Source organism: Netta rufina (genome assembly GCF_964035555.1).
Source record: "Netta rufina genome assembly, chromosome: 2".
Lineage (NCBI taxonomy): Eukaryota > Metazoa > Chordata > Aves > Anseriformes > Anatidae > Netta > Netta rufina.
The window spans coordinates 105,960,980-105,988,560 of record NC_140124.1 but is presented as its reverse complement, the minus strand read 5'-3'; the positions used below and the strand labels follow the sequence as shown (position 1 = coordinate 105,988,560).

At 42.1% G+C, this 27,581-nt stretch overlaps 1 protein-coding gene across 6 annotated transcripts in view; it reads left to right on the top strand.

Moving 5' to 3' along the window:
- MTCL1 (microtubule crosslinking factor 1) overlaps window positions 1–27,581 on the top strand; it is a 104,044-nt gene that overhangs the window by 12,983 nt on the left and 63,480 nt on the right. For all 6 annotated transcript variants that reach the window (XM_084281741.1, XM_084281740.1, XM_084281742.1 and 3 more), the window contains exon 3: window positions 237–391. In XM_084281741.1, the coding sequence (XP_084137867.1) occupies window positions 237–391 (155 nt within the window). The remainder of the gene's footprint in view (window positions 1–236; window positions 392–27,581) is intronic.

Below are 27,581 nucleotides of genomic sequence, written 5' to 3'. Positions count from 1 at the left end.
AATGTGGAGGGAGAGCTGGAGATGTGTAATCAAATATATTTTCATCTTGGATTTATTTTTTAGAAATGAATATTCATTTTGGTATTTGGAAGGCTTGAAACCTTTCATCAGCAGTCTCATAATTGAATTGAAAATCTCTTGGCTGTCTCTTGGATGTTTTCTGCTGTAGCAAACATGCTGTAGGTGTTGCTCCTCATGGATCTGCTTCATGTGTTTGTGCTTCTCTGACCAGGTAGCCAAAGATGTTTCTGTCAGACTGCACCATGAGCTGGAGAGTGTGGAAGAGAAACGTGTTAAAGCAGAAGATGAGAATGAAGTCCTTCGACAGCAAATCATTGAGGTGGAAGTATCAAAACAGACACTGCAAAATGAGCTGGACAAGTTAAAAGAGGTAAGCAATAATCTGGAAAATCATGCAGAATGGTGTTGATGGGTTAGATGAGAAATTTGGCACTCAAGTGTCTTAGACTAATTCTTGCATGAAATGCCTGCAGATATTGCTTGTACAGTTGTCTTGAAGCTCTCCTTGCCTTTGTTATACATCCCAAGTGTGTTGGTACTTTAGAAGCAATAGAGAGGTAGGTGTTGGGGGTTTTCTCCAGGGCTTCTCACAGGGCTTCTGTCCCATTTTAACCTAGTTCCTCATGGCCTCTTCCTAATGGAGCAAAGCTAACTTTGATTCAAGGCCAGCAATCTCTGACTCTCCTTTACCCAAACTGGGACTTCCACCTATTTTAGAGTCAAATGAAGTGTGCGTGACTCATCCCTCAGAGGTTAGTTCAGATAGGCGAGCCGCCGTTTTGGCTGGTGCTCTTCAGTGGTGACAGTGGGAGCCACCAGCATGAGTTAGGCGGCAGGAATGTGGTCTGTAATGTATAAATAACATTTGCACTTCAGGCACAGAAACGCTGTCTGTTGAGAAAAGGGATCACCGATGGGAGCTGACAAGTAGTCGTACTGGGTGAAGTGAAGATCCTTGGAAGCAAGCGAGCTGAGGTGCAGGAGACAATAAAGGAGAGCCAAATAATAAATGTGGCTCCTTGCTGGAGCCAGTATCCCAGTCTGTAGCAGTATTTCTGTTCTCTTACCCATACAGCAGATTGGCAGCTCACAGTCTCTGCTCTGTTTTAAACGAGATTGAGGTAGAACATTTAAACTTAATGAGGTAAGGCATTTATCCTCTGAGCCCTGGTCAGATTTAGAGAGCCAGTGCAATTATGTCTTATTTTAATCTTTCAAACAATGTTTGCAAGTCAACTGGCACAAAGCCTGATTCAGTTTTATAAGGACAACCCCTATTTTATTTCTTTGTAAATTTGAGTTATGAGGATGAAGGAGCCCAGAGCAGGAGTTTTGGAGCATTTTGTATATAATGCGAAAGATTATCAGAAGGTGTTGTTATGATAGTTTAGATTACTTAGGAGTAATCTAGGAGAGTGGATGATGTTTTATCTATTCTTCTTTCTCAATGTTATTTGTGAATGCTGTGCTTAATGGACGTAGTGCCACGTTACAGGGTATGCAATATATATTCCACACAAAAATGCCGGTACCTGATGTATTGTTTGATGTTGTGATCAGACTCACAGCCTGATAGATACTGCGTGATGGTCTTTGGGATTAAACCATTCAAGAAGCTCTTTTGCGGGTGTGCATTCTCAAAGTAGCTCTGGCCAGGCTAAATTTACCCTGCTTCCTAGGTTACTGCAGCCAAGCAGAGCAGGGAGGCACAGCTAACTCGCCTACCTGTCCCTCTGCTGCTCTGCAAGTAGAAATGATGTATTCTGATTTAGGAAGCAGATTTCCCCACCTAAGATGTCTTTGCATCTTTGCTGGTGGAGAGCTAGGAAAGGAGAAGCAGGCAGGTGTAATGATGATATGCACTCATGTCGACCTGGACACACAGTGAGGCATAAGATGTAGTAGTCCTTAAAGATGTATTCTGCTTTTTCATACCACAAGTGGTGTTTTTTCTGGGAGGCAGAAAAAAAAAAAATCACAAGGTCACTGTGGGTTAGAAGATGGAAATTTAGATCCTTGGCAGGTCACACAAGGACAGATGAGCCAAAAGTTTGAGGAGCATGATGACAGTTGTGCCAGATGAGTGTGTAGTTGCAAAGCTGTTGACATTGCTGAAAAATACCCTAAATAAATAAAGAAAGAAAGCAGATTTCTTCCCTCAAAACGTATTCAAATAACTACCAGAAGTGATTCCTCTTTAGAAGCATTTAATGTGTACACAGCCCTAAAAGAATATGTAACAGATGTGCCAGTACAAAAACTAGTTCTTTAAATGTCAGGAGAAAAGTGACCCAAAGGCCATATAGCTTCTTCCCATTCCACTCTGCCTGTGCATCTTGTCTATCCAAAGGCTGCCACTTTGAAGGGATATCTTTCCTGCTCTGTCCTGGAGCATTGCCCAAGACCCAGTTAAGCAGTGCTTGCTCTCTCCATATGCCCGTTTTCTGTAATATCCTTGACTATTCACAGCCCTCCTCTATCTTCTGATCAACAGAAAGGTTTTCTCACATCTGCGTTCATGTTCACTGTTTAATTCAGTGAAAAACTTCTCCTTTGTCCTGTTATACAATTCCCTTAGGTCCAATTTCTTACTGCTGTGAAAGGCACATATGTTGGTTATCTTTAATGTATTTTTCATGCTGAAATATTTTTAAGAATTGTACACATCTCTGAAAACACTCTTTAAAGCTATCTTCATTTGTATTGTAATCGTTTGAGGAATTCCTAAACATTTATGATGTTCAATGGAGTTACATATTCTTTCATCCCTGTACCTATTTCTACCTTCTGTGATACTTTCAACAAGATTTTTAATCTCTCTCAAAAAAGCCTTCCTGTGTTAACTGGGAAATTAATTTTAGTCCCATCCAGAGCGTATATTTTCAAATTGTCATATTAAGTAGATATGAGACAAGCTTTCCTCTTTAGTCACTAAATAACATTTCTCAGTGTGTCTCAGCTTTGCAATTAATAGAAGCAAAATTACTACAAAGAGAAAGGGTGACAAGAAGTCACCTGCCATGTCCATCACACTGTTCTTATCTCCTGCTCTGCTGCTGTGTTGTAGTTAATGCAATCCTCTTCCCAGTCACGGACACTTCTGAATTCGTGTTTCATGACATGCTTTTGGAAGCTTTTGCATAATCTATCAAAAACACATCTAGATTGTTTTGTTTTGTTCTGGCACCTGCCAGGTACCTCCTGTCATCAAAATATTCTGGTTTTCACTGATTGTTCCAATAAAGAGCTTCCAGATCACAGGTGAGTTATGGGTTTTTAAGTAAACGCCACCTCTCTTTCTTTTTCCTTTTTTCATAAGCGTGCTCCATCCCTCCAGTCTTTTGCAACATTTCCTGTAGATGTGTTTTGAGGCAAAATATGGCTTTTGTTAGGGCTTTTGACCAGTAGTTGTGTATTTTATACAGTTCTGAGGTTTGCCAACTAGATACCATTCTTATTCTTCTCTAAATGTTTTCATCAGCACCCTGACGTTCACTTTGTTTAATCTTGCCACTCTACTTCATTATTTTCAGTCCTCTTAGCCAAAGAGCCATAAGGTGATAGGGTGCTTTCCTTTCCCATAATTATTTTCTCCCCCTCTCCCTTTTTTTTGGCTACTACATAGCTCAGCACTCTTGCCCGAAATACTTCTACTGGTTCTTTTGAAGCTATTTCTTCCACTTGGTAATAATATTTCTCTGAATATTTTTTAACTTTACTGACTGTGCCAAGTTGTTCTAATTCTGTCTGTTCCCAGTGCTCCAGCACTATGGTTCATTGATTTTTTTTTCCACAATTACATTCACCTGCTTTTTCAGTTTCCCTTCTTCAACTCTTCCTTTTTTTATTACCATAGCCTTTTCAGCTGGTTTTAGGCCTCCCTCTGATGCCTTTTTTTGTGGCAGCTGCTTATTGCTTTCTTCATCAGAGCTTCAGAGTTTTCCTACTGCTGTGAGCACCTCTTTGTAGTACATCCTTTGCAAAATTGGCATGTCCCTAAGAGCCGTGTCTTCTAGGAAATCTGCTAGGATCTTCTGTGTCTCACCAAAGCTGCTTCTTCCTTAGAGCTTTAAAAGCAAAGGCAGTGCACCCTCACAACTCAGATAAGCATGCATGTCATTGCCAAGGTTTGCATGCTTTTTCCTCTTGTTGTCTAGGTTATTAACATGGACATTTGAGATAATAGGCAGCCAAAAGAGATAAAAAAAAAAAGTTACCCTATCACTGACACATTACCTCGGAAGCAGCTCTTCAGTTGTTGTTTTTTCCTTCCTAGTTTCCTAATTCAGCTCATGAGAAATACTGGTGTAGGTTAACAATCTAACTTGATCAACCATCAAGCATTCAGAAAACACTTTGTAAAGTTTCTTTTCTTTGTGAAAATGATGAACATTTCAGAAATAAAATATAGAGGTATGCAAAATCAATGTTTCAGAAGTTATGACAAAACCAAATCAAGGTTGCTTGTGCAGCTATAATTGTAAATCTTCCTGTCTATTTATTAGCATGTGATTTTTAATTGTATCATCAAATATATTTACTACGGTGTCCCTGTCTCACATGGCTGATGGTCACTGGATGGTTTCTACTCATATATTAAATGGAAGATAAGCTTTCTTGTCTACCAATGGTTGTCCAACTCTGGACAAGCTATTTGAAAAAATTACACGAGGAATATATTCTCTATGCACCAGAAGAAGCCACCATTGCTTTAAAAGCCGCAGTGATTTCTACCAGTTCAGTAAGCTGAATTCCTTTTAAGTTATGTGAACAAATACATACATTGCTTAATATTCTATTAATTTGAATAAGACAATATTTTTTTTTGTATATTTAAACTTAGTTTTACCTAAATCGCAGGAGGAATCATTTCCTTTCTCAAAGGCCTGTGCCCATCGCCACAATGTCCCCACTAACAATTGTGAGGAAACTCCTGTTCCCTCCCTGCAGCCCCCAAATGGATCCTTCTTAATTGCTCTGTGGTGCAAGTGAAACTTGACATACAGGAGCTATGAGGAGAAGGTGCATGTCCTGTAGTCAGGGGCTATAAAACTCCAATGTGAAGCCCACACTGGTTCTCTCCTGAGCAGCTGCAAAGATGCTGAGCCTTCTCAAAGGCTCAACTTTGACAAGGGCACATGGATTTTCTTTGAGATGTGAGCATCCTTCACTCAGCAGCTAACCCGTCCTAAATGCCCCTTCCTTGGAGCCAGGAGGGCATCCTTAGGGGGAATGTCTTTCTTTTAGGGAGGAGGGTGAGTTGGTCTCCTACCCGCAGCTGCCAAATGTGTATTTTCATGTGCCCTTTGTCTGGGCTTGGCGTCGCGAGCAGGGGAAGAGAAAGGGAGGCACTGCTGTGGGTTGGGATGGGCAGCCCTGCTGGGCAGACAAAGAGAGGGGAGGATTAGGGACGAGGGCAGCAGCTGCAGAAAGATTTGACGCGAGTGCTATGAAACGGTTTAACAAGAAATGAATGAGAACTGTGTAACTGGGAAGAAAGGGGCATTTATTGCTTGGGGGACAGCCACACCAAGCAGGTGACAACCTCTTTATTGCCATGGCAAGCAGCAGGACCAGAGGGGAGCAGCGTGGAGGTGCTGCTTTCTCTCCCACAAGGACATCTCGCCTTGCTGCCATCTCCCCTGTGATGCTGAGGCTTTCCTGGCCAGCAACTCGCTGAAGTCATTTGTGCTTCCAGGCTGTCAGGACTGCTGCAGGCACCAGTGCTCTTCTCCAGGCACAGTCGTTCAGGAAATCACTTCCAGTTGGTGGAGAGGCATTGCTGCAGCTCGTGTCCGCTGGTGGTTTTACAAAGAAAGGCAGAGGCCAAATGGGAAGGCAAGAAAAAACATTCCCATTAATTTCTGCATGAGAGGAGAGAAGTGAAAACCCACTGGCCTTTAGTACTGTCTCTAACATCTCTCTAGGACACAGACAGAGATGAGAACCAGCACAAGCAGTAAATGGGATTTCCCAGGTTACCCGTGGACTTTTCAGGACAATGGCTTCTCCTGAGGCTCTGTGATCCAAGGATCACTTGCTAATGGGGATGCTGTCATGCCTGAGCTTACACTCTCCTCCTCCCCTGCAACACTTGGTTTTGGAGGCACAGTTTGAGAACTGTTGTTTCAAACTCATTTTTTGTTTAAATATCTGTTCCTTTTAACAGAGTAAAAAGCTGCATTCAGATGCTTGCAAAAATGGTAGGTATATATGAGATGAAATATCTTTCAGGCATAGTATTTAGAGACAATTTTGCTCCAAAATACATGTGCGCTACTCCATTTAACATCACTAGAGGAAGAAAGCATTTTTTCTGATAGAAGGCTATTGCTCTCTCCCTCTATAATATAGCAAAATAAAATCTGAAGGCTATTTTCTGAAGCTGAGCATGACAGCTGATTTGCATTGCCTTGAACCTGTTAAGTAGGACGCAATACATACAGCATATGTTTAAAGCATAGTTATTCCAATCTGAAATCACTTTTTTCCTCTTCTCTCGCTGATGTAAACACATAGATAGAGTGTGAAGTATACACAGAAGGTAAAGAAATTATTCTTAGCAAAAACATACTTGTTTGTAGAAAATATTGCCCATATTTTCATTAGCTAGGAGTTCATTTGTGTTTACTAAGGTGGCGCATAATGTTCTTCAGTCATTCCTCAAATTAAACTTTCTTACTCATCAGGGTGAAATAGGGCTATGCTGTGAAGTATCTGATTTTTCTAGTGTATGGCTCTTCTTAGTTGTCAGTGATTTTAAATGATGGGGATTTGCTGAGAAATGGGGAAAAGAGAAGATTTTGCAAGCTACAGATTAAAGTAGCGTAAAAAGGGCTGAGCAAAATCAGTGTGTTGACTCAGTAACCCTGCTTGGAAGTTACTGCTTCTGACAGTCCTCAGTAATGAGTTATTCTGCAATAAGTAGAGCTAAAACCATTAACTGGCTGAAAGTTTTACTGAAGCACCACTTTGTCTCCAGTCTCTTTTTTTAAATAATGAATTGTTACCTAAACAACAGTGGATGATTTATAATCATTATGGCAATTCAGGAGCTATGCTACTAGTAAAATTCTCTGCTTGGTGTTGATACTCACAAAGAGGGTGGAGGGAAGGTGAAGGAATGGATCTGGCTCAACTCAAAATGTGTAGCAGACAGGGAAATAGTCTCTGTGAACAGAAACTTTTTTTTTTTTTTTTTTTTTTTTTGAGAGGAACTATACTTTACATCTTCTAATGAACTCTCTGTATTTCTTTTTTGGAAATTGAAAAAATATATTTAAACAACAACAACAACAAACATTTCAAAAGGTTTTGTGCCAGAATCTCATGCCAAAATGCTTAGTGCCAGCCCCATGAACATTACACACACAGACACTGTAGAACTGTGTCTGCACCTGAATTTATGGCTTGCCAAATGAACTACCACCAAGCTCTATCTAGTCTCTATCTTCTAACTATCTGTTATTTGACCACACTTGCCAACAGTCATCTGGCACTGCTTCCAAATCCTAGTATGATGTTTGAGGTGAGGGGTTTTGAGAGCAAGTAATAGTAATGCTGCTGATCAGATGCAGAGTTTTACATCACGCAGAAAACCTACCTTCCACATCACCCCCACCATCGCCCTGCTACCGAGCACTGTGGGGGACCTCACTTGGCCTTTGTGTGTGGAGAAATATCCTTGAAATGCTGCTGGAACCTACCACAGCTGCGGGACTGAACAGATAGTTGCTAGAGAGTTATAAGGAAACAGTCTTTGTATAGTAACTAAATATCTCTATGCCCTGTTAGTCACAATTTTTTCTTAGAATATAGCAGAAGGCTATCATTCGCTGAACGACTGCTACTCTTGCAATAGCAGAAGCTGGCATGGAGATAACCTCTGCGGAGCTCAGACTGTGCATCCTTCCCCCATCCTCCACCCGGCTACCAAAAATAATCCTGCTGTGTGTCACATGTGCCTCAGCAGTGACAGTGCAAACAAACTGTAGCCTGTGTGACATCTATATAAAACGTTCAGGGGAAAAGTACAGGCTTATTTTTCATTCTGACCCTTATTCTATCAACAGCATAATTAACAGTTTTCTTTAGCAAGCCGTTGTAAAAATTAAGTAGCAAATCCACAAGTGCTGGTTTTTGGGGGAGGGAAAATAAGGCATGGTCTCCAAATTCTGAATCACATTTCAGTGGCTGAAGGCAGCACTATTTGCTTTCCTTGCCAAGGTGTGGGCAAGACTTGGTCCCAGGGCAAGCACATTTTCAGTTTTTGGATGAGCACAAGCTAGGATTTAAAGATGGAATATCCACAGCTGAGCATACACTGACACTAATGAGGAATATCCCTCACCTTGACACTCTCTGGTGATATTCAGATCAGCGACTGTCTGGCAGCTGCTGGCATGGGATGCATCATGCGGTGTTTGTGGCGGAGATGGGCAGCTGGGGGATATGCGTTTCGGGGATGCTCTCACACCCGTCTCACACTCTGTTCAGAGGAACCAGCACAGATCATGAGTGAATCTGGCCTCGAGCACATCAAGGAGCTCCAGTTGAATGAAAATGGGAGTTGAAAGCTGTAAAAAAAAGCACTGTTGGTTTGCTGGGTGAATTTGGTGACGCTGCTCCTGCGACACATGGATGCCGTGCTGCACTTTGGCTGCCTGGCAGCGAGCGGACGCCAACTGTTTTCATATCACGTCCCCAGGAATTTCATCCTCGCATCCGGAGCTCCGGGGAGAGGGATGGAAAGGAGGAAGAGGCAGTCTGTCAGAGTGAGAACAGGAGCTCTTGGAGATGCATGTCTTCGTACCGATGCTCCTGGTGCTGGCGGGTGTTGTGGTGATGCTGCAAGTAAGGCTAGGTGTCAGCTCGGGGTGTTGGCAGCCATCGGGCAGTGCTGCCTGGAAATGTCTGTGCAGGGGAAAGTCAGCGCCATTGATTTTTGTCCTTGCTTGGAAGGGTTAATTGATTATTTCTCTTCCCAGATGAATTATTTACACTTGCTTCTCCAGCTCCATTTTTGAAAGGAGGATGTAACTTATTGCACAGAGAACTTATCTATTATTAACATCACACTACTCGAGCTGTCTGAGCATGCATGAGGGAGTAAGATCTGACCGCCTTGCCGAATTTCACATTGCCACATGCTACGGCGTTGGGCTTTACCACTTTCCTGTGCCAGGCACTGCACTGCTAAGCATGGCTCCACCACCAAACCCTTGCATTTCTTGGATGCCCACTTGCTTTAAATTCAAACAGGATGGGGTGAAGCCACTGAAAGGAGCCAAGTAAGTTGCCAGTCAACTCAGAAATACTGGGGCTGAACCACAGTGCTAAGGCTGTTTATTCCTTTGCCCTTCCCCACCCTGATGCCTGCAGTAAGCAGAGTGGAAAAGCAGAATCAATCAGTGCAAGAGGGGCAGGAAAAGGGTTTAAGTGGCAAAGAGGTGGGACTGAGCAGCTGGCAGTCTTAGAGTAACCAAGAAACAGCACATTTTACTGCTGTCTGCAAATAACCCGTTCCTTTTGTGCCAAAGCTGAAGATACACCCATCCCACTTTACACAGCCCAAGCACGTGCCAAAGTGGTGACGTGTGGTGCTTCAGCCCCTTCCCCATCCCCACGGGAGTGCTTAGGAACCTGCACACACCCCACACATCCCTGCAGCTGGATCACAGGGCGGTCTGTGTTTTTAGCCCATCCCCACACACGGACTGGGGAGAAAAGCATGGGATGGAGGCGGATCCTGGTGCAGGGAGGATGCAGAATGAAGGCTGTGCCTCATTTGGCTTGGGTTTTGTGCCTTGATGTGAGAAAACCTGCCGTTTCTTTTAGTACCTGTAAGGGAGAAGGCAGTGGTTCATTCAGTCTAGAAAAATGGCACCATCTGGGTATATAACCATGGGTATCCTACCCTGGGGTTCATCGTTTCCTTTTCTTTTTACTGAGTATGTGTAGCAATGCGGCAGCTAAAGCCCTAGTGAATGTGAACGTTTTAAGATATTCGTACCTGAATATGAAGATTTTAGATTTTGCTCCAGTGCTAATAGCTGCAGAGGGTAAATTGCGTTGGTATTTAGGGACGTCAGCATAATGTCTACGTGGGCAGAGGGAGCACAACGATCCATCTGAGACTGCCAGACGTACATATTGGTCTATTTAAGGCCTCTTTCTCAGGGATCACTCCAAAATAGTTGCAGCTCAATCTCTTCAGCAGGCTCTTGCTGCAGTCCTCTGTGCTGGAAGAAAGTGGGGCTTGGGTGGAGATGGGCGAACGCGGCTCTTCTTGCCAACACTTTGCTCAGCATTCAGAATAAATTCCCGTCCCTGAGTTCAGTTGTGCCAAAGCAGCAGATTTTGAAGTGACAAAGGAGGGAGTATAGCTTTTAAATGGCGTGATGAATGCTTGCAAGGCAGAAGTGCCTTGGCCATGTGTCTTTTATGATGACTTTATTCATTTGTTGATTGTTCCCAAACTGGAAGATGTAGTGCACATTGCCACAGATAGCACAAACAGATCTTTTACTACAGGGAAAAATTTTAGTCCTCAGGCCCCCACACAAAGAGTCTCCCTTTTGCTGTGCCATGGGTAGGGAAGGTAGAAAACTAGTGGTGCCTTGACCATTGTGAATCAGGATTATGGGAAGACAGCTCCTAAGCTCTTCACTGTGTCATGCTGTGGTCAGCTGTCAGGGGTTGTAACTATAGTTTCTGAGCTGTTTTCACAAGGAAAAGGGTCAAGAAATTAAGGTGAGTATTGTAAAACAAACAAAAAATTGGAATGCATCTTTGAAATGCCCAGTGCACCAGTGGCCACCGCTGCTCAGGTCCTTGTGTCCTTCACCTGCTCAGGTGGCCAGCCATATCATCCCTCCATCCTCCTCTTCTGAAATTGCCTCCTTGGTGGGACTCTTGCATGTTTTGCTCCTTTCACATGTGCTTCTTGGCTTCGCTGATGTTGCCTGTAGAAGTAAAAGCAACAGAAAGGCTGTGGATGTGACAATCCACAAGTGATACTCCACAAGTATCCACAATGTAATGCTCCATGTGATGAACAATGATTCTTCAAAGAATCTGGTGCTAATAGGAATATTTCAGAAGCACAATGATATGATTTTTCACAGCAAACAACAAATGAAGAAGAAAAAAAAAAGGTCACTCCATTCATTATACGTTCACTTTCCTAAAGCAATCAGCATGTAATTCTCAGTGTATGAAGACTGACAATGCTTTTCACATTTCACTGCGACTGCTTGCTAATAAAGGCATTTTCGCAACTGAACCTGACAGCCTGTTAACTAGCTTTAAATGTGGGTGTTGATTGGATCCTGACACTTTTATTCCAGGTCATCAACTGACGTAATTGAAGGGGATGGGAGCACTAATTGGAATGCAAAGGTTGTCATTCTTGTCATATTACAGTCTGGTCTTCAAAACTGAAGCTGGCTTTTTCATCCCTTTCACTTTTTTTGGTGCTTCACTTGGTCATCCTGCCCCTTGCTCTGAGGCCCTGCAGTTGGGTTGGACTTGGCTGCTCAGAGAGGAGAATGGGAAGAATATGAGATTTCCGGAAACGCTGGAGCAATTGTGAGAGGAAATAGCTCAGATACATCGCCCACCACCAAAGTCTCATTTTACTCTCGTCTCACAAGCAGGGGCTGCAGGGAGAGGAGGATGCGGTAATAACCACTACAGGGCTTGCAGGGGAGGAAGAGAAATAGAAATTCTTGGAATACTTCTGGTTTAGTCTTAATTTTCTTTTCAGGGGCATCTTGTGTTGCAGTTACTCATAGCTGACATCTATAATCAAGATATTTCATACAAAGCCATTAATAGTTGTATTTCTACTCTCCCTCTGAAACTCTTCATAGAGGGTTAAAACCTGAAACCAGCTCGTCAGTTTGACGCTTGCAAGAAAAATTGTTTTTACTGTCTAACTCTGCCAGCATAAATGAGAGTAGGCATCATTAAGGATTTATTGAGTTTCTGTTTTCTCCATGAAAGCAGTGACTATTATTTTCAAATGAAAGATTTACCACAATGAAATCATCATAGTGATGGTGCATTTAGGGGTAATTGACAGCAGTCCCAGCTATTATAGCAGAATAGTCACACTCTGCATCTACAGTGTGCGTACCAGGGAAAGTTTACCTTTCCATTTTTATTTTCACCAGAAGCGAGCAGATGTCCAAATGGTCATCACTACCTGCAGGTCTTTCAAAGCTCTTGGTGTAATATCTCCTTGGATTTTCACTTTGTTTTGTTTCTTTAACTGAAAACCTAGATTGTTTTGTGGTGTTTTTTTCATGGTTGAGTGTGTGTTAAAAAGTCAGCCTTGGGTGGTGATGTGATGAAGACATGCAAAGTGAAATACCACGTTGCTGCCTAAGCGAGGAAGTTCACTCCATGTTAAGCTTTATAGGCTTTAGTATTCAATTCATGTGAGTGTTAAAATATGGGAGAAACTGATGACAGTACTTAATGCTTACAAAGGATTGGAGATAGGGGAATTGGATCCCTGGAGCTGTCAAAGGTCAGATCACTGCCTCTTTGCAGTTTGTAAGAGAAGCTGGCTCTGCAGCAAGGGCTTGTCAAACCTTCCCAAGTACGGCCGCAATCTCTGGAGGCAGATTGTGCAATAAAAAGTGTTTTTTTTTTTCTGTCTCAAACAATTCATTATTCTTACGTGGCCTAAGGAAACGTTCCTACTAATACATAGGTATCCAAGCACCAATTATTTTAGTTTGGCATTCACCAGCAAAAAAGTGTGTGAGGCTTGATAGGGTAATTTGAATACAGCCAAATAAAATGTCAAGGTTTCAGTATCTTGTAGCTGTGAGTACTCTCAAGTATTGGATTTACATGAACATTTCTGATTTAAAAGCCTCCCATTAGCATCTTCTGGTGGAGTGCCTAATCCTACCCCCATGGTGTGGGGACCAGTCCCTTTCCCTGGTCCATGGTACAGTTTTGTCTGCTCCGGACTGTCAGTTCAGATCTGTGGCAAGAGGTAATGAACTAAAATGCAGACTAGGTGAGGTTAAGCATGCTGGTTTAAAAGAGTATTTCTGTTCTTGAGACTTGTATGTAAAGCAGCCTCTGGGGCTCACTGTTTGATCCAGCAGGCCTTCAAAGTAAATGTGTTTAGTTTACTTTCTGATTGCCAGTCCCAGATCCTCAGCATGGGATCGGGTTTGTTCACAAACCACAGTAAAAATAACGCTCTGCCAAGCAGACTGTATTCCTTGGCACAGACCTGCTGCTCTCCACTGTAATCAGCAGAGGTAGCCTGTTCTTGCAATCACACGTCTGAGGGCACCGGCCAACCCACCAGCTTCTGCCTTTGGTGGCAGCTGCATAAGTCATTTGTCTGCTGTGAGGCATGGAAGAGAAGACGTGTCCTTGCCTCTGCTTGCTGGAGATCTGGGGGAACCAAATGTCCCAGTGCTCCCCTGCAGAACGGCCATCCTGGCAGCCATGCAGCTGGTGCCAGGGGCATTTGTGGGACACTTTCCTATTTACTTTTATCCCAGTTTCAGGTTGCTGCCTCTCTTCATCTGTCTGCTTCTGCCTTTTGGTATTTTGGGAGCATTTACGGCTGGAGTGAGGGATGCTGGAGCCAAGTTCATAATGAAAATTCACCAGTAACAGTGAAAGTATGTCTTAATTCTCGGATTTAATAGCTATCCGGGATCCTCTGCATTTTTCTATCACAATTTTTTGCAGAGCTTTCATGAAAGGGAATCAGGTGGAGGAAGAAGATTATAATGCCCAGATTTTCAGAGGCTGATGGTACAAAGAGTGGCATTGTAGAATCAGAACAGCTCTTCAGATGTAAGACTTGATAAATTACATCAGCATAATGATGCTCAGCAGAAGCAAGTGAGTAGCAGAAAAGGAATGTAATTTCAATTATGCCATAAATTCACTTTCAGCTGGCACAAAAAACTATCAGAGGGCAGACAGAATTTCCTTCCTAACTTTAATGAAATACAAGCACTCTGTTTTTCATTTGCAACTGGTATGTCTTCTTTGGTGCAGCATGGGCTGGAAGAGGCCTCCCCTTTTTTCAGTATGAAGATTATTTGCATGGAAGCACTCATCTGTTAGTGCTATTCATTCCCTACTTTTTTGCTACGTGAATTTCCTGTGATGATCTCATTATGTTGACAGCATTCCTTGTGATGGCATAAACAGAGACTGATGCCTTGCTTTCATATTTGGGTGTGTTAGGGAATGGCCACATCCAAATTACTGCTCAGGCACATCCAGGGAGTCTTATCTAATGGCAGAGTGAGGCTCATTTCAGACACAAGGTAGATCCTCTGCTAATGCCATCACAGTTGAGGACAGTCTGCACTGAATTTCAGGGGGATTTAAACAGTAGTAGGAAAAGATACCTGAATAAAGAAAGAACATCTTGAAAATAAATTTAAACTACTATTTATTACTATTACAGCTACTACAAAGAAAAGAGTCATTGAGAAAAAAAATCAGGAGTGCACAGGGCTGTCTTGTATTTAAGAATTTCTAACAATTTTAAACAGATTTTTAACAATATAACTACTTAGAGTATGACTAGCTCTCTCACAGTCATAAAAATGAAAAAAATATAAAGATATTTCAGAGTGTTTCCTGACATTTAGTATTGTACATGTTTTTAATTGAATACCTTTGCTACAGTTCACAGAAGTTAATAAATTACAGCATACAGTTCTTGGTGTGATTTACTCCAGGCTTACTGACGAGTAGAAGTGAGGCACATAATTATTTTAAACATATGCTATTTTTGTTGTTGTTGTTGTTGCTGTTGTTGTTCCTGATCTCTTGAGTAGGGAGAGGCATTGGGCTTTGAGGCCCAGCTAATATGCAATGAATTCTTTTGCTGTTAGTGCAACCACTCAACTACTAAGTTTGTCCAGGTGTATGTTTGAAAGCAGCTTTATGTTTTGTATTGGTTTTCAGTTTGCAGTTGTAATATTACGTGTGTGTGGCTAAAGAGTTTGTGCCTTGTTTTGTTCTCCTTGCATTGACAGTGTTTCAAATCACAGCTTTAAATCCCCATTAGTTCTATTCAGTGTTTACTGCAGAAAAAGTGTTTCTGCTGTTCCTTACTTTGCTGTCCCTTTCCAAGACCAAGGGATTTTTCTACAGGCGCAGAGGGTTGCCAGAGGCAGAAACGATTCCAAAAAAACTTGTTTGGTAGACAGTATAAACAAGTCACCAGCCTTTGAAAGTCACTGCTACATGATTATTACCCCAGGGTAAGGATTTAGGGAGACTCATGAGAGGCTAGGCATGCATCTGTATGAAGTGAGCAACCGGACCTGTAAAACAAGTAAAAATATTACCACAAATTTTACGAATGAAGGCAGCGCTGGATTTCAGATTTCAGTGAATGTCAAATTTTGAGATTTACTTGGGGTGCCAAAGGGATTTCCTACTGGATTTTCTGATGCTTTTTCTTTGGGGCACCACCAGAGATCATCCCAAGCTTATTTCCCAAAGGGAACATAGAATCATAGTGTCATGTGGATTTCTCTCTGTTTGGTATACATAAGCTTACTAAACAAGATAAATGAAGCTGAGTAGCTTCCCAGACCCAAAGTCTCAGTAGAAGGTATGGTGCATCTGAATCAACCCTAGATTGAAAGCCCAGGTTTCTAGTTTTCCTTCAACTGAGTTACTAGAAATCCTTATTCAAATGTCAAAAGTCCATCCCTGTAATGTGTTCTGGCATCTGTTTTTTTATTTGTTGTTGTTTTTTTGTTTTTTATTATCCTCAATGCAGCTTCCAGACATATCTGGTTTTCTTGGTTGACGCTTATGTTCTCCTTGGGAACTTTAATTAAAATTAGTACATCCTAGTAATTCAGTTGCTCGTATAATTTTTCTCTGGCAAAAGAAATTAAATTTAAGTAGGCTGTATCATCTTGCTGCTTACTGTTGTATTTTTTTTTAATGGAAACCGCTAGATGAACATATAATTTGTAATTCAACCAAACCGTGGTCTTTAGTTTTAATATTTTCTCCCAGTGGTGAATGAATCAAAGATAATATTATTGAACTTCTAGGAAGTCTTAGAGTCCAGTTTTTAGCTGATGCATGACTTTAACAAGGCCTTTTAGCAAGATTTAGATTATCGTCATGGATGTATAATCTTAATCCTGACTATAGTAAAATAGGATTTAGTGCTGCTCTGTACCTTCCCAGCAGAGTTGGAGTAAACAGGATTTGTGTGGGTAGGTATCTGAAGGGAACAGCTGCAAAACAGATCTGCAGTCACTTGTGGGCTGCGGCATCACGGGGGGGAGTTGAGCTCTGGCTTCACGTAGCGGCAGAGCTGCTGCTCAGCGCCCCACGCTCGGTGCCAGGCATCTTCTCTGGGACATGAAGGGATCAACATGGTGCAGCAGAGCTTGGCACAGCCTGCTGGACACTGCTTTTTGTGCTGGGAGTGGAGGAAATGGAACCTAGCTGGGGGCAAACTCCACACTTGTGCAGTGTAGTCCTTTTCCTTGATCATTGACATGAGTTAGAAAGTGTCCATGTTTTTATCTCCACTGGATAAGGTTTATATAAAGTCTATTGATCCCCTCGTTACACTTACTAGATCTAATGTAGGAAAAACAGGAATATTAAATGTGACCAAAGCATAGGAGTCATTCTCACACAGGTAGAAAGTGGAAGGAAAGAGTTAGACAAAGCAGGTGGTAGATGTATCGGTTGGTGGCACTGCTGGGGAAATGAGGACAAGAACTAATGACATGCCACCTCAGTACTGCTTGGAAAATTGAATCAGGAGGATTTGGGAATTCTATTTTATCTTTAATAATTGTTATTCTGATTTCATACTGTGTCCTGAGTCACCGGGAGAAAGGACTGGTGGCGTTACTCCATATCCTCCTCAGGCTAGATGAGCAGGTAGGACTGAAGGAGGTATATCTAAGTTCAGTAAATAGAGCAGTGCTTAGCTGCTTCCCACAAGCTGCAAGTCTCCAGGCAGAGCTTCACAACAACTCCTTGACTGCCCTATTCCTCTCCATCCCAACAAAGCAAGTAATGTCATCAGTTGGTCCCTTGGTTGGCCTGTCACTCTACGAGGTGCTGGAGTGGCTGGCCTGGGCTTACTGGGATGACTCCTGCAGGAGGCCGCACACCTGGTGGGTTGGTGCTGGTGGGACCAGGTCTGCAGGACACTGTATCTCCAGGAACCGCACCCATCCCCACAAAGGTGGCATCCAATGTGTCCTCCTAATGCCGCCCTTGTTGAAGCATTGCTCTGTCAGGAGAGGCAGCACTTCCTGAGACTTCTTCCCTCACCCACATCAGTTGCACAGGAAGATGGAGCAGTGCTAACGTTTGCAGCCAAAATGGCTCCAAGCCCAGGCTGGTATCACTGTTCCCTGCAGTAGCAGGGAGCTTGGAAATAGACAATCTTGAAATGAGACTTCTGGCCCCCAAAAGTGGGTAGGGTTTATTTAGAAGTCCTCGCTTGCACATGTCAAAGAGTAGGTGATGGCATGGAGGATCTGTGAATTGAAGGCTACCTAAGAAAGAAGTATTCACTTCCTATCACACCCCTGCTTTTGAATCGAGTCAGATGATGAGGGATTAATCACTTACATCTTTAGGTTAGTAGTGAAATTGTTTTTCAGGAATTTTGGTATGCTTCATATGTCTACTTCTGGCTCATGTTCTTTGTGTTCAGTGGGAATTCAAGTAGTAGATGGGAAGGTAAAGCTTTACCAAGAAGCTGAAAAAAAGCAGAAAAAATGGAATGTTTGAACTTCCTTGCAAGCTATTCCTTTGAGCCAGCATTCAAGGACAGGGATTAGCACAGAGTTACTGATATCAACACCGAGGCTCTTTTGACCTTCTACTCACTAAAATATGTTTGAAAAGTTTGTAAGGTTTGAAAGTGCTTAGAAAGATGCCTGTATTTGTACCTGTATGTTCTTGAGGGATGTGACTTCCTTGAACGCAGGCAAATCCCCACTGAGCTGTGTGTGTATCACCTGGACATCAGCTGCGATGCGCTCTGCTTGGGGAAAGTGAAAAACAAGAAAATGAGGAAACACTATTTCTATGCAGAGAAATGCTGTGTGGCCTTCTCCAGGTGAATACTGAGATGCATACTAGAGGCGCAGAGGAACTCGCGCGAGAACCATCCAGAGCTGTTAACAAACTTCTCATTCTGACATTCCCATTCCTTAGACCTTTGCAAACACTGAGAGTATTCATCTGAGGACACAGAGATGAAATTAGTCTATATTCAAGCAAATCTGTTACAGTATGCAGTGGATGCTAAACAAGAAATTCTTGAAAAACTGGAGGTGGAAGGTCTTCAACATTTTCCATTCCAAATGTTAATGTATGTGGCAGACAAAAGGAGTATTATATAAAAAGTGAATGCTTTCAGATTTTTCTGGTGCTGACCTATGGCAAGAAGGCCAGTATTTGCATTATTTCCTTGGTATTTTTTTCATAAGGAAAGGATGAAAGCAAAGAATAGGGATTTCAATTTGAAGCCAATTGTTCCTGTGAAAGTATCATTTAAAGGAGAAGTGAAAACCTGTTTAAAAGCTGAAAGGGATGAAATCAAGAGCTCTCAAGGTAGAAATGGTTTTGATTATAAATAAAAATTCCAGTTAAATATATTTATACCCAAATTCTTCTGGAACAGTTTTTCTATCAGAGAGACCATTATAAGATGCTAGGTTTCATTACCTTAATTTCAGAATTTTTAGATCAGTTTATGTGGCCTTCAAATATCCCAAATACTACATAGAAAAGACAGAAGCCAGGTTCTCCATCACAAAGACAGTTTAGAAGTGAGGCTTACATTAACTGTTTTAACTGCTAATCCATAGTTTTCTAAACCATCAGTAGCAGTATAAATTAAATTTTAGTAATGATAAACCTTCTAATGTTTTCTTGAGACATACAGTGGAACATAAGTATAATGTAAAAGAGGATGTATGCAGAGAAGACAAACTCGTTTATGGGTATATGCTGAAAGGAACATTAATAAACTCTTGCTCAGAGCTGCTACATATACTCATACTGTGGGCAGGTCTCCTCCATACATATGTTTCAGGGGAATTTACTGCCAGCTGTGAAAAGGAGAGCAACATTTGCAAATCTCCATCTTCCAGTGATTCTCCTGTAGCACATCTGCTGCATTGTTCTCCCTAGAAGACTATCTTTCTTAATTTAGCAGTCATAAAGTACTTCCGTAAAATAAGAATTTTCATGCTGACCTCCAGCACAATGACAATGATAGCTTTAAAAATGTAGTTTCTTGGATTTATTTGCTTTTTCACATTCTGGTAGAGATCATTATAGCTGTTTTCCAGAAAGCTGTGCATATACCGAATGTGTCGAGATTTGCAGCCACATGGCTGTGGTTTAGATAGTTTGTGCTGTTTCCATGGTTAACTCTGGGAGACTCTTGTCCAGGAAGAGCAGAAACAAATGAATCCAGGTCAGAAGCAGGGACAGTGCTCGTGATAAAGCACAGCTGGAAAGCAGAAGGTGCTTTTCTCTGTGGACACTAGAGTAACACCATGTGGACTGTAGCAGGGGCACTTGCTTGCCTCCAGGACACTTTCAAGTGTTTGAGATAGCAGTTTACCAAGGTGTGAAAAGAAGGCTCCAGGGAGACCTTATAGCAGCCTTCCAGTATTTATAGGAGGCCTACTGGAAAGGTGGGGAGAGACTTGTTATCAAGGAATTTAGAGACAGGACAAGGGATAGTGGTTTTAAACTAAAACTGGGTAGATTTAGATTAGATATTTGGAAGAAATTCTTTGCTATGAGGGTGGTAAGGCCTTGGCACAGGTTGCCCAGAGAAGCTGTGGATGCCCCATCCCTGGAGGTGTTCAAGGCCAAGTTGGATGGGGCTTTGGGCAACCTGGTCTGGTGGGAGGGGGTCTGGGACAAGGTGGTCTCTAAGGTTCCTTCCAACCCAAACCATTCTGTGACTCTGTGATGCTATGAATGACTATGAACTATTCTGTGAATGTCTTATGGGGTCACTGTACATAGATGCAGAGAAATCTCCTTAGATTGCATCTCCATTTTCAGGCCAGAAGAGGTAAAGTCCTTGTTATTTCTCTTATTCTGACCATAATAATGAATTAAGTGGAGAGAGGTTCAATTAGTCTTTTCAAGTTAAATCAGTCCTTTCAAGTTGCATATCCTCTTAACCTACTGTAACAATTCTTGATTCACAGTCCCTTTGTAAGTTGGCATTCATAACCTGAGGTAACCTGGTTATAACCCGAGGTAGGGGATTGTGTTTCATTCCTGTCTGGAAGAACAGAAACTTCAAAACAGGATTTCCAGCCCAACATTTTGGAAACAGACATATGCTCTCCATTCATTGTATGCAAATAATAGCCTCAATTTTGTTTCTTCCAATTAATTTTCATTCCTGGAAACTTGTATGATAAAGTCGTTTGCTCAGCTTGAGCACAGAATAGGTGAACCTAACTGCAGCCCATTAGTATCAAAATCAGATGCTCAAGTGAAGTTGAGTGTAGCTAGTAAAGACTGTAATGGGTAAGTAAAAGTATCTGTGCTGTCTTATTCAGCCCTGTAAATAAAATACACAGATGTCGGGCATGTAGGATAAAGAGCCATAGTGCACTTTATGCCTTTATGGACACATCCAAGGAGATGTATAAGCAATGCCTAGTTAAAAAAAAAAAAAAAAAAAAAAAAAAGGGTTGTCTAGTGGAACCATCTCTCTCACTAGACTTATTTTTCTTCCCATTTTAAGCTGGTGAGTCTGCAAAATTTGGTATTTCATCTTCTCAAACTGGCAAACTGCCAACTGGATCTGTTTTACACAATCCCCAGATTTGCTTCCCTCTGCATACCATAACAAGCCCAATGCTCCTTTAGGCTGTAACCCCCACAGTTTGCATGGCAGTCCAGGAAGAAAGTTCCTTCTCCCTAGCTCTTTGTGGGTTCCCCTCCAGGGACAGCTGTTTAATTCTCCTCTTTGATGGAGTGCTCCTTGTGCTCAGTTTTCCCTGACAAGATTAATGGGGTTCCTCCACCTATCATTGTTCCTCTTATCCTCTCCAGGTCTTTATGTTTACGGTAATACAGCCTTTAGTCAGATAACATTACACCCTCATTTTTTTTGTTTTATAATATTTCCATTTTGTGAGGTGTAGCTTTTTTACAACAATAATAGCCTTGGCATTCCTGGGTCAGCCACTCTCAGACCAAATAAAATTACCAATCTGGTGGTGGGTTTCAGTGAGTAATTAGTCTACCTTTAATCCTTTTCCCTTCCAGGTCACACTGCCATTGGTACTGTTTGGGACCATCGCTTAATGAAAAAAATTAAATTGGCATGTAGTTTCATGTTCCCCAAAGGAAAAACTTAGAATAGAGCTGCTAAGACATACTCTGGGCTATTGTCAAGGTTTAGTTAGGCCTTTATCCTCTTCTAGTAGACTGTAAAACCAGAAATATGTGTTTAGTCGTTTGAAGAACGCATGCCCCTGAAGTATTGTCTTTACTTAGAGGAGCAGGAAAATTTGCTCTATCGGTTCTCTCTCAAAATTCCAGTGTTGCTACTGCCTAAGTAGCATATTTGTAGTTTCCATTATTGCAGCTGTTCACGCCTTCAGCTGCATTTTCAGTACTTAGAGAGACAATAATAAGGGAAAAATGTCTGTGTAGGAAGTACATTTTCCCAGATCTGTTCAGACTTAGCATTCAGTTGCAGTAATGAGGAACAGATGAATGTTAAGAAAATGTTTTCTGAAGTCCCTTTTTCAGTTGGAGCAGTTGTCTATAGTGCCTTTAGATGCAAGTGGACATATTCAAGATGCTTTGGATAAACAGCAAGACAAACAAGAGTTGCTTAAGCATTACTCATCAGGATAAGAAAAGTTTGTGCCAGTTTGGATGCTTTTAGCAGTTTCTGTTGAGGTGTCTTAGGCTGCTTGATCAAAGAAAAAGATTGGTTAATGTTAACATTATGTAGTGCTTTAGCACACAGTTTAGCACACTGTATAAAACAGGGGTGAGCAGCTTCTTTCTGCTAATACAGTGATCTGATCCAGCTTCCTGCTCTGTGGGACTGCTTTTGTTAGGCATAAAGTTATTAAAAGAGCTGTAGCCACTGCGCCATGGTGATTTCTGCATTTGGATGTCACGTGCTGCTGTTGATCCCTAGCAGCTAGTTTGCATCTCAGAGACATCAGGGCTTATTATGCCTCCTTTCGTTGTGTGTCACAGACATCTCCAAAGCTGGTGGGAAGGTGTCAGGCTGAAGGAATACGGGCTGCATGTAGCTATGAGCTATGTGTTCTTGTGAGCCCCCCATTCATGGCCTCTGGATGTGTTGGTTCTTTTTCCACACATCTCTTTGACTCCGTAAGTCTTGCAAACTGAACTTCAGCTTAAATAGCACAAAATGTTGTTGCTGACAAAGCTCCTCTGCAAAGTCTGTTTGTTTGGGGTAAATGCGTGTCTCACTGATGCCCAAATATGAAAAAAATAGTGTTCTTCATTATTACCTGAAATAAAACCATGTACAAAGATCATCTGGGTTCAGCTGAGATGCAAATGAACAACAGAAGGAGGTCAGGGAGATGCTATCAAGTTATATCCCATATTTGGGGACGGAACAAAAAGAGCCCTCCCTGACTTCACTTTTGAGGTCTGAGTTACCGATTTGGGACAACAGGTCAAAAGGTGTGTGGATCCAAAATAGCCACTCATGTGTACTCAGCCCACATTTTGCCATTCATTTTACTCTTTTTTTTCCACATTTTAGTATTCGCATTTTAGTATTCACATATGAGTATTCATATCTGCCAGAAGTGCATAGATGTTGCCTCTCTGCTAGTATTTGGGATTGTAATGGCACTGCTTGAAAACAGACAATTAATTTTAGGTGAAATTCCTAAAAGGGCCATAAAACTTCATGTTTGAGATCTGAAACTAGTCAATAGCTGGTAAGAAATAGCAAGTGAGGAGACTTCCTTGCTGGGTAGGCTATCCCTATTAACTTTCTACAAGGCTTCTTACCCATTTGTCTGAAACAGCTGGTGTTGGCTGTATCAGAGACATGATACCAGAAGATGGATGGACAACCTGATTAGTCTCCATATCCTCTTCTTACATTTCTGCTAAAATGGTGTTCACATTTACAGGCATTCAAGGACAGTCTGCTGTCCTGAAATGGACCCATTCCTTTGAGAGACCTAAATTGGGTAAGACAGACCAGGGAGGCTCCGTCCCAGTTTATGTATTTATGATAAGCTTTTGCCAACAGCGACATTTTCCTTCATTTTTTTAAATTTATATTCAGCGTTTTTTAATTTGTGATAGAAGAATTATCCCATATAAAGAATTCAGGGCTGGTCACTCATTTCACAGCTGTGGCCACGGTTCTCTTTAAATGAGTGCAATTATTACCAGCTAGGTTTGTTTGTGGTAGGACTTCATGGCTTGGATAGTTTGCATCTGCTTTATCTTACTGGCCTTGCACATTTTTATTTTTCCAGTTGCTAAGATAGCTACAGATATCTTCAGTGCTATTTTTTTTCTACCCTGACAATTGCAAGCATTAAAATTAAATTACATTACTTTAAAATAATAAGGTCATCAGCAGAGAATGTGTTTGGGGAAAAGGAAATGTCAGAATAAATAGCCAGTTTTCACAAAGAAGACAGACAGATGGTTCACTCATTAGCAAGAGTCTCCTGAAATGCCTTCTCCCTCTTCTCCTTTATTCTGTAGCTGAGCACCCTACTGTTTGGTAGATCAGCATCTGGGGGGCTGACTGCTGGTCTGTAGGAACTTTACATTGAATCCTGTGATTGTGCAGCATTCAGGAGAGCTCACAGCCACTGGCGTCCATCCACCTCCTTCTGTCAGGTGGGAGGAGATTAATCAATCAACTCCCAGGCAGAAAACCCCTGGGAATCCACCCAGAGCTCTGACAGCCCAGCCCAGCGTGGGACTGATGTCAGACTTTGGTCCACGGATAAGAAGGAAGAGCATTTTGCTATTCCTGTGATGTGGAGATTACACGGTGTGTTACAGGCATTCGTAGAGAGCAGAGATGGCACATTTCCCTACCAAACGATGTGTTTGAATAATGTGCTCCCTTGCTTCTCCAGAAGTGGCTTGGAAGAACTGGTAGGACACGGGGCAGCTCGTCTGCTTATGGACTAGCTCAGCAGCAGCAGTGGAGGGCTCCAAGTAGCCTAGTTAATTGTTGGTGAGAGTGTTGTTTCCAACATATAAGGCTGTTTTAAGTGTTTAATGTCTCCTACTGCCAGATAGTTCTTGCTGCTGTCATGCCACGCTCTCCACTTACACAAGTTCCTGGTTTCTCTTGCCTTTGTCATTAGGTTGACCTTACAACTGATCTCCTCTTGGAGTCTTCCCTAATGTGGGTTTCCAGACCATAGGCCTTTCCCAAGCTGGACTTTTCCCCACATACCCATTTCCAGACGAAGGAAAAGAACTTTTTGTATGCATGTCCCATTGGGATTTGGACCTCTCAAGCTCTTGGGAAAGCACTGGTAGCAATGAATAAAAGGGACTTGAATTAAATTCCTCCTCCCAAAGTAGCCTTTATGCCCAGGGGTAGAGGTCATCCTGGATGTACTGCACAGGCACAGGGTCTGCAGCACCAAATTCCCTTCACAGCCAGCTACCCTTGCAGCTCCTCTGACGCCTGTCTCAGTGGCATCCTTTTTCCCCCCCAGATAGCATACCTGTTCCCCTGCGTGAGTCTTCATACCAGTGGCAGCCTCTTTCACTGAACTTGTCCCACTTCTCATTTTGAACAGTTTTGTCTTCTGTCAGAGCTTAACAGAGGGAGACCTGAGTGGCCCCACATGCGGGACCGCAGCTCAGAAGAAGGTCCTCAGAGCTATAAACCTGGCTGTTGGCTTTTGTGGGAAATCTCACCCATACTGCATTTTTTGCCTTTTCTCTATGCAACTGCTTTTGATTTAGTGCTTTGTATTCAAGAAATCTGCAGTACAGCATCAAATAGGGGAGCAGAATTGCACAAATTCATCGTACGGGTGTAGAACTAGCACATTCCTGGCTCGACAGAGCTCTGAACCAACTTCATCTCTGTTGGAAGCATCTGTGTCATGGCTGGCTTGTGCCAGGCTGCACCTATTACACCAATGCTGAATTTGGCTCTGTTCCAGGAGAGCTGCCATAACGTGAAATGACATATGTGTTTGCAGTGTGTGGTAACAGCAAAGGGAAATGAAGAATAAATTATGACTGCTATTTGTGGAACTGTGAAATCAGCTGAGGTACACTTATTTGTGATACCTGTCTACTTTTTAAATGATGCCAAATTATGCACAAATTTTATCCAAATATAATAGTTTTTCCAAATGCAGTGTAAGTTATTATATGATAGCTACCAGCTGATCTTTTAGTTTTTATTGCCTGGAAAAAGTGACCTTAATGATATTTGTTATTCTAAGTAAAATATGCAGAACATTTCAAACCCAGATTAAAAATGTAATCCTGGCAAAAATTTAATCCGTGCAACAATCCTGTGAGATGCGCATGTGGGCAAACTGCAGTCCAGAAATTAGGCAGTGCGAAAATTGGTGTCAAACTAGAACTCGGTGTTCTTGCAAGCACAGATGTGTGCTTGCATCTGCTGCTTCAGTGATCTGTCTGTATGGGGTGGAAGTGGAACTTTAAAGGAATCTAAATTGTGATTTCTCTCACAAATTAATCCACTTGTTCTGCTCCAAAGTGGGGATAGTCCCAGGACATTTTTCTTCCTTTTTCTATGTGTCTGCTGACCTTTACAGCTGAACTTTTGGACTGTGCTGACTGTGCAGCCTCTTCAAGGCTTTGCAAGAAAGCCTACATATTTTAGGGAGTGTTTGCATCATAAATATCCAATTGTAATGAAGAAGAGAAAAATGCATCTTTCTTTTTTTTCTTCATTTAGCAACTTTTTACAACTCTACACAAAGATCCAGACACGTATGCACAAACATCCAAGCGTAGTAGGGTGTAAAACTTCTGTGGTTTGGACAAATTTACATCAGCACTCTGAGCTCTGGAGCACTTTGTTGCCAGTTATCCCTTCTTGTTTGAGGTGCTGTAATGCACTGGTAGTAGCATGTGGGAAAGGACGAAGAGACTTGAGTTGATTCTGAAATTTCAGCTGATCTCTCTGTTCATGACACATTGCCAAATAGGAGAGCAAGGGTGGGATTGTAAGGAAATATAAGCGCAAACTTAAAAAATGCCAGAAGAGCTGGAAATGCCAGCCTCTCTAACCTGGAGCAGCCATCTGACAGGATACTTTCAAGCTAGTATCCTAAGAAATTCCTCAAAACCACAGGATTTTCTACACTGAGATTACTCTGTTTTCACTTAAAGGCAAGTGAAATATCCAAGTAAAAGAGATGATTTTAAAGACTAACCCCTTAGGTGACATTATCGCAAGACTGTAGCTGGGATGTTGATTCGGAAAGGGACGGGTTGTTTTGTAGGTTCTGTTTTCATGATCAGTGGCTGAGAAAAAAAAAGGCTTTTGAATCCAAGGATTTGAATAGAAACGTTCAGCCTACAAAAGCCTATATGCATTTGCATTCATTGTTAAAATCCAGCCGAAAGGAAAACACTGCTTCTGCGGATTACTCCCGCATTAGACCCCGTGCAGCTTCTTGCTGTGAAATATATCCAGAAATACTGAACTGCTTTGGAAATGTGTTAGTGCAGCTGCACTGGTGGAGGCATCCGTACCTCTGTGCAGCCCGGGGGGACACCTGGCATTGTGGCCGGTGTCCAGCGCTTTGGGTAGCAAAGCCTTATTATTCTTAGGAAAATCCCTGGCTTCTAGGGGGAGCAGTGTTTGAAAAGGAAAATTTTGGAGGAATAGCAGTTGAATCAGAGGAAAGCTTTTCAAAGCTGCTTTTTAAAGCGTTTCGTAGAAGTGCAATCAGCTGGTAGCCTGGAGTATTTTCAGGCTACTGTTTCCAGTCTGTAATTGCAAAGTTTGAAAAGTCTCTTCCATTGCCTCAGCCCTTACCCTGGGCTCAGCTCTTTAGCTCTTGCCAGCAAGTGTCCTTCCACTGCAGGTTCATTGTGTGACTGAATATTTTGCCTGGGGTCTTAATGAATATGTCTAGGATTCCCTGTGAACACTGAAAAATAGTATATGTGAGGTTGCTGAGAGGCTCCCTGGTTAAATTCACACTTATTATGAAAAGCAACGTAGACATTAGAGGGCAAAGGAAAGAAAGAAGCGCCTAAAGAGGAGAAAAGCAGGGCCAAAGGAGAGCATGTCATTCAGACAGGCCATGTGAAATCTGACAAGTGTGCATAAATATTGGTCCTGACCATAATAGGGCTGTGATTCTGCAGCCCTCACTGAAGAGAGGCCAGTGGGATGCCTTGCATGACTAACAATGAACCACTCGCATTAGTACGTGCGGCACAGCTTTTAAGCCTAAAGAGCTGTGAATACTATAGCATCACATTGCTCTATAGAAATAAAAATGATTATTGAATTGGGGAATTAT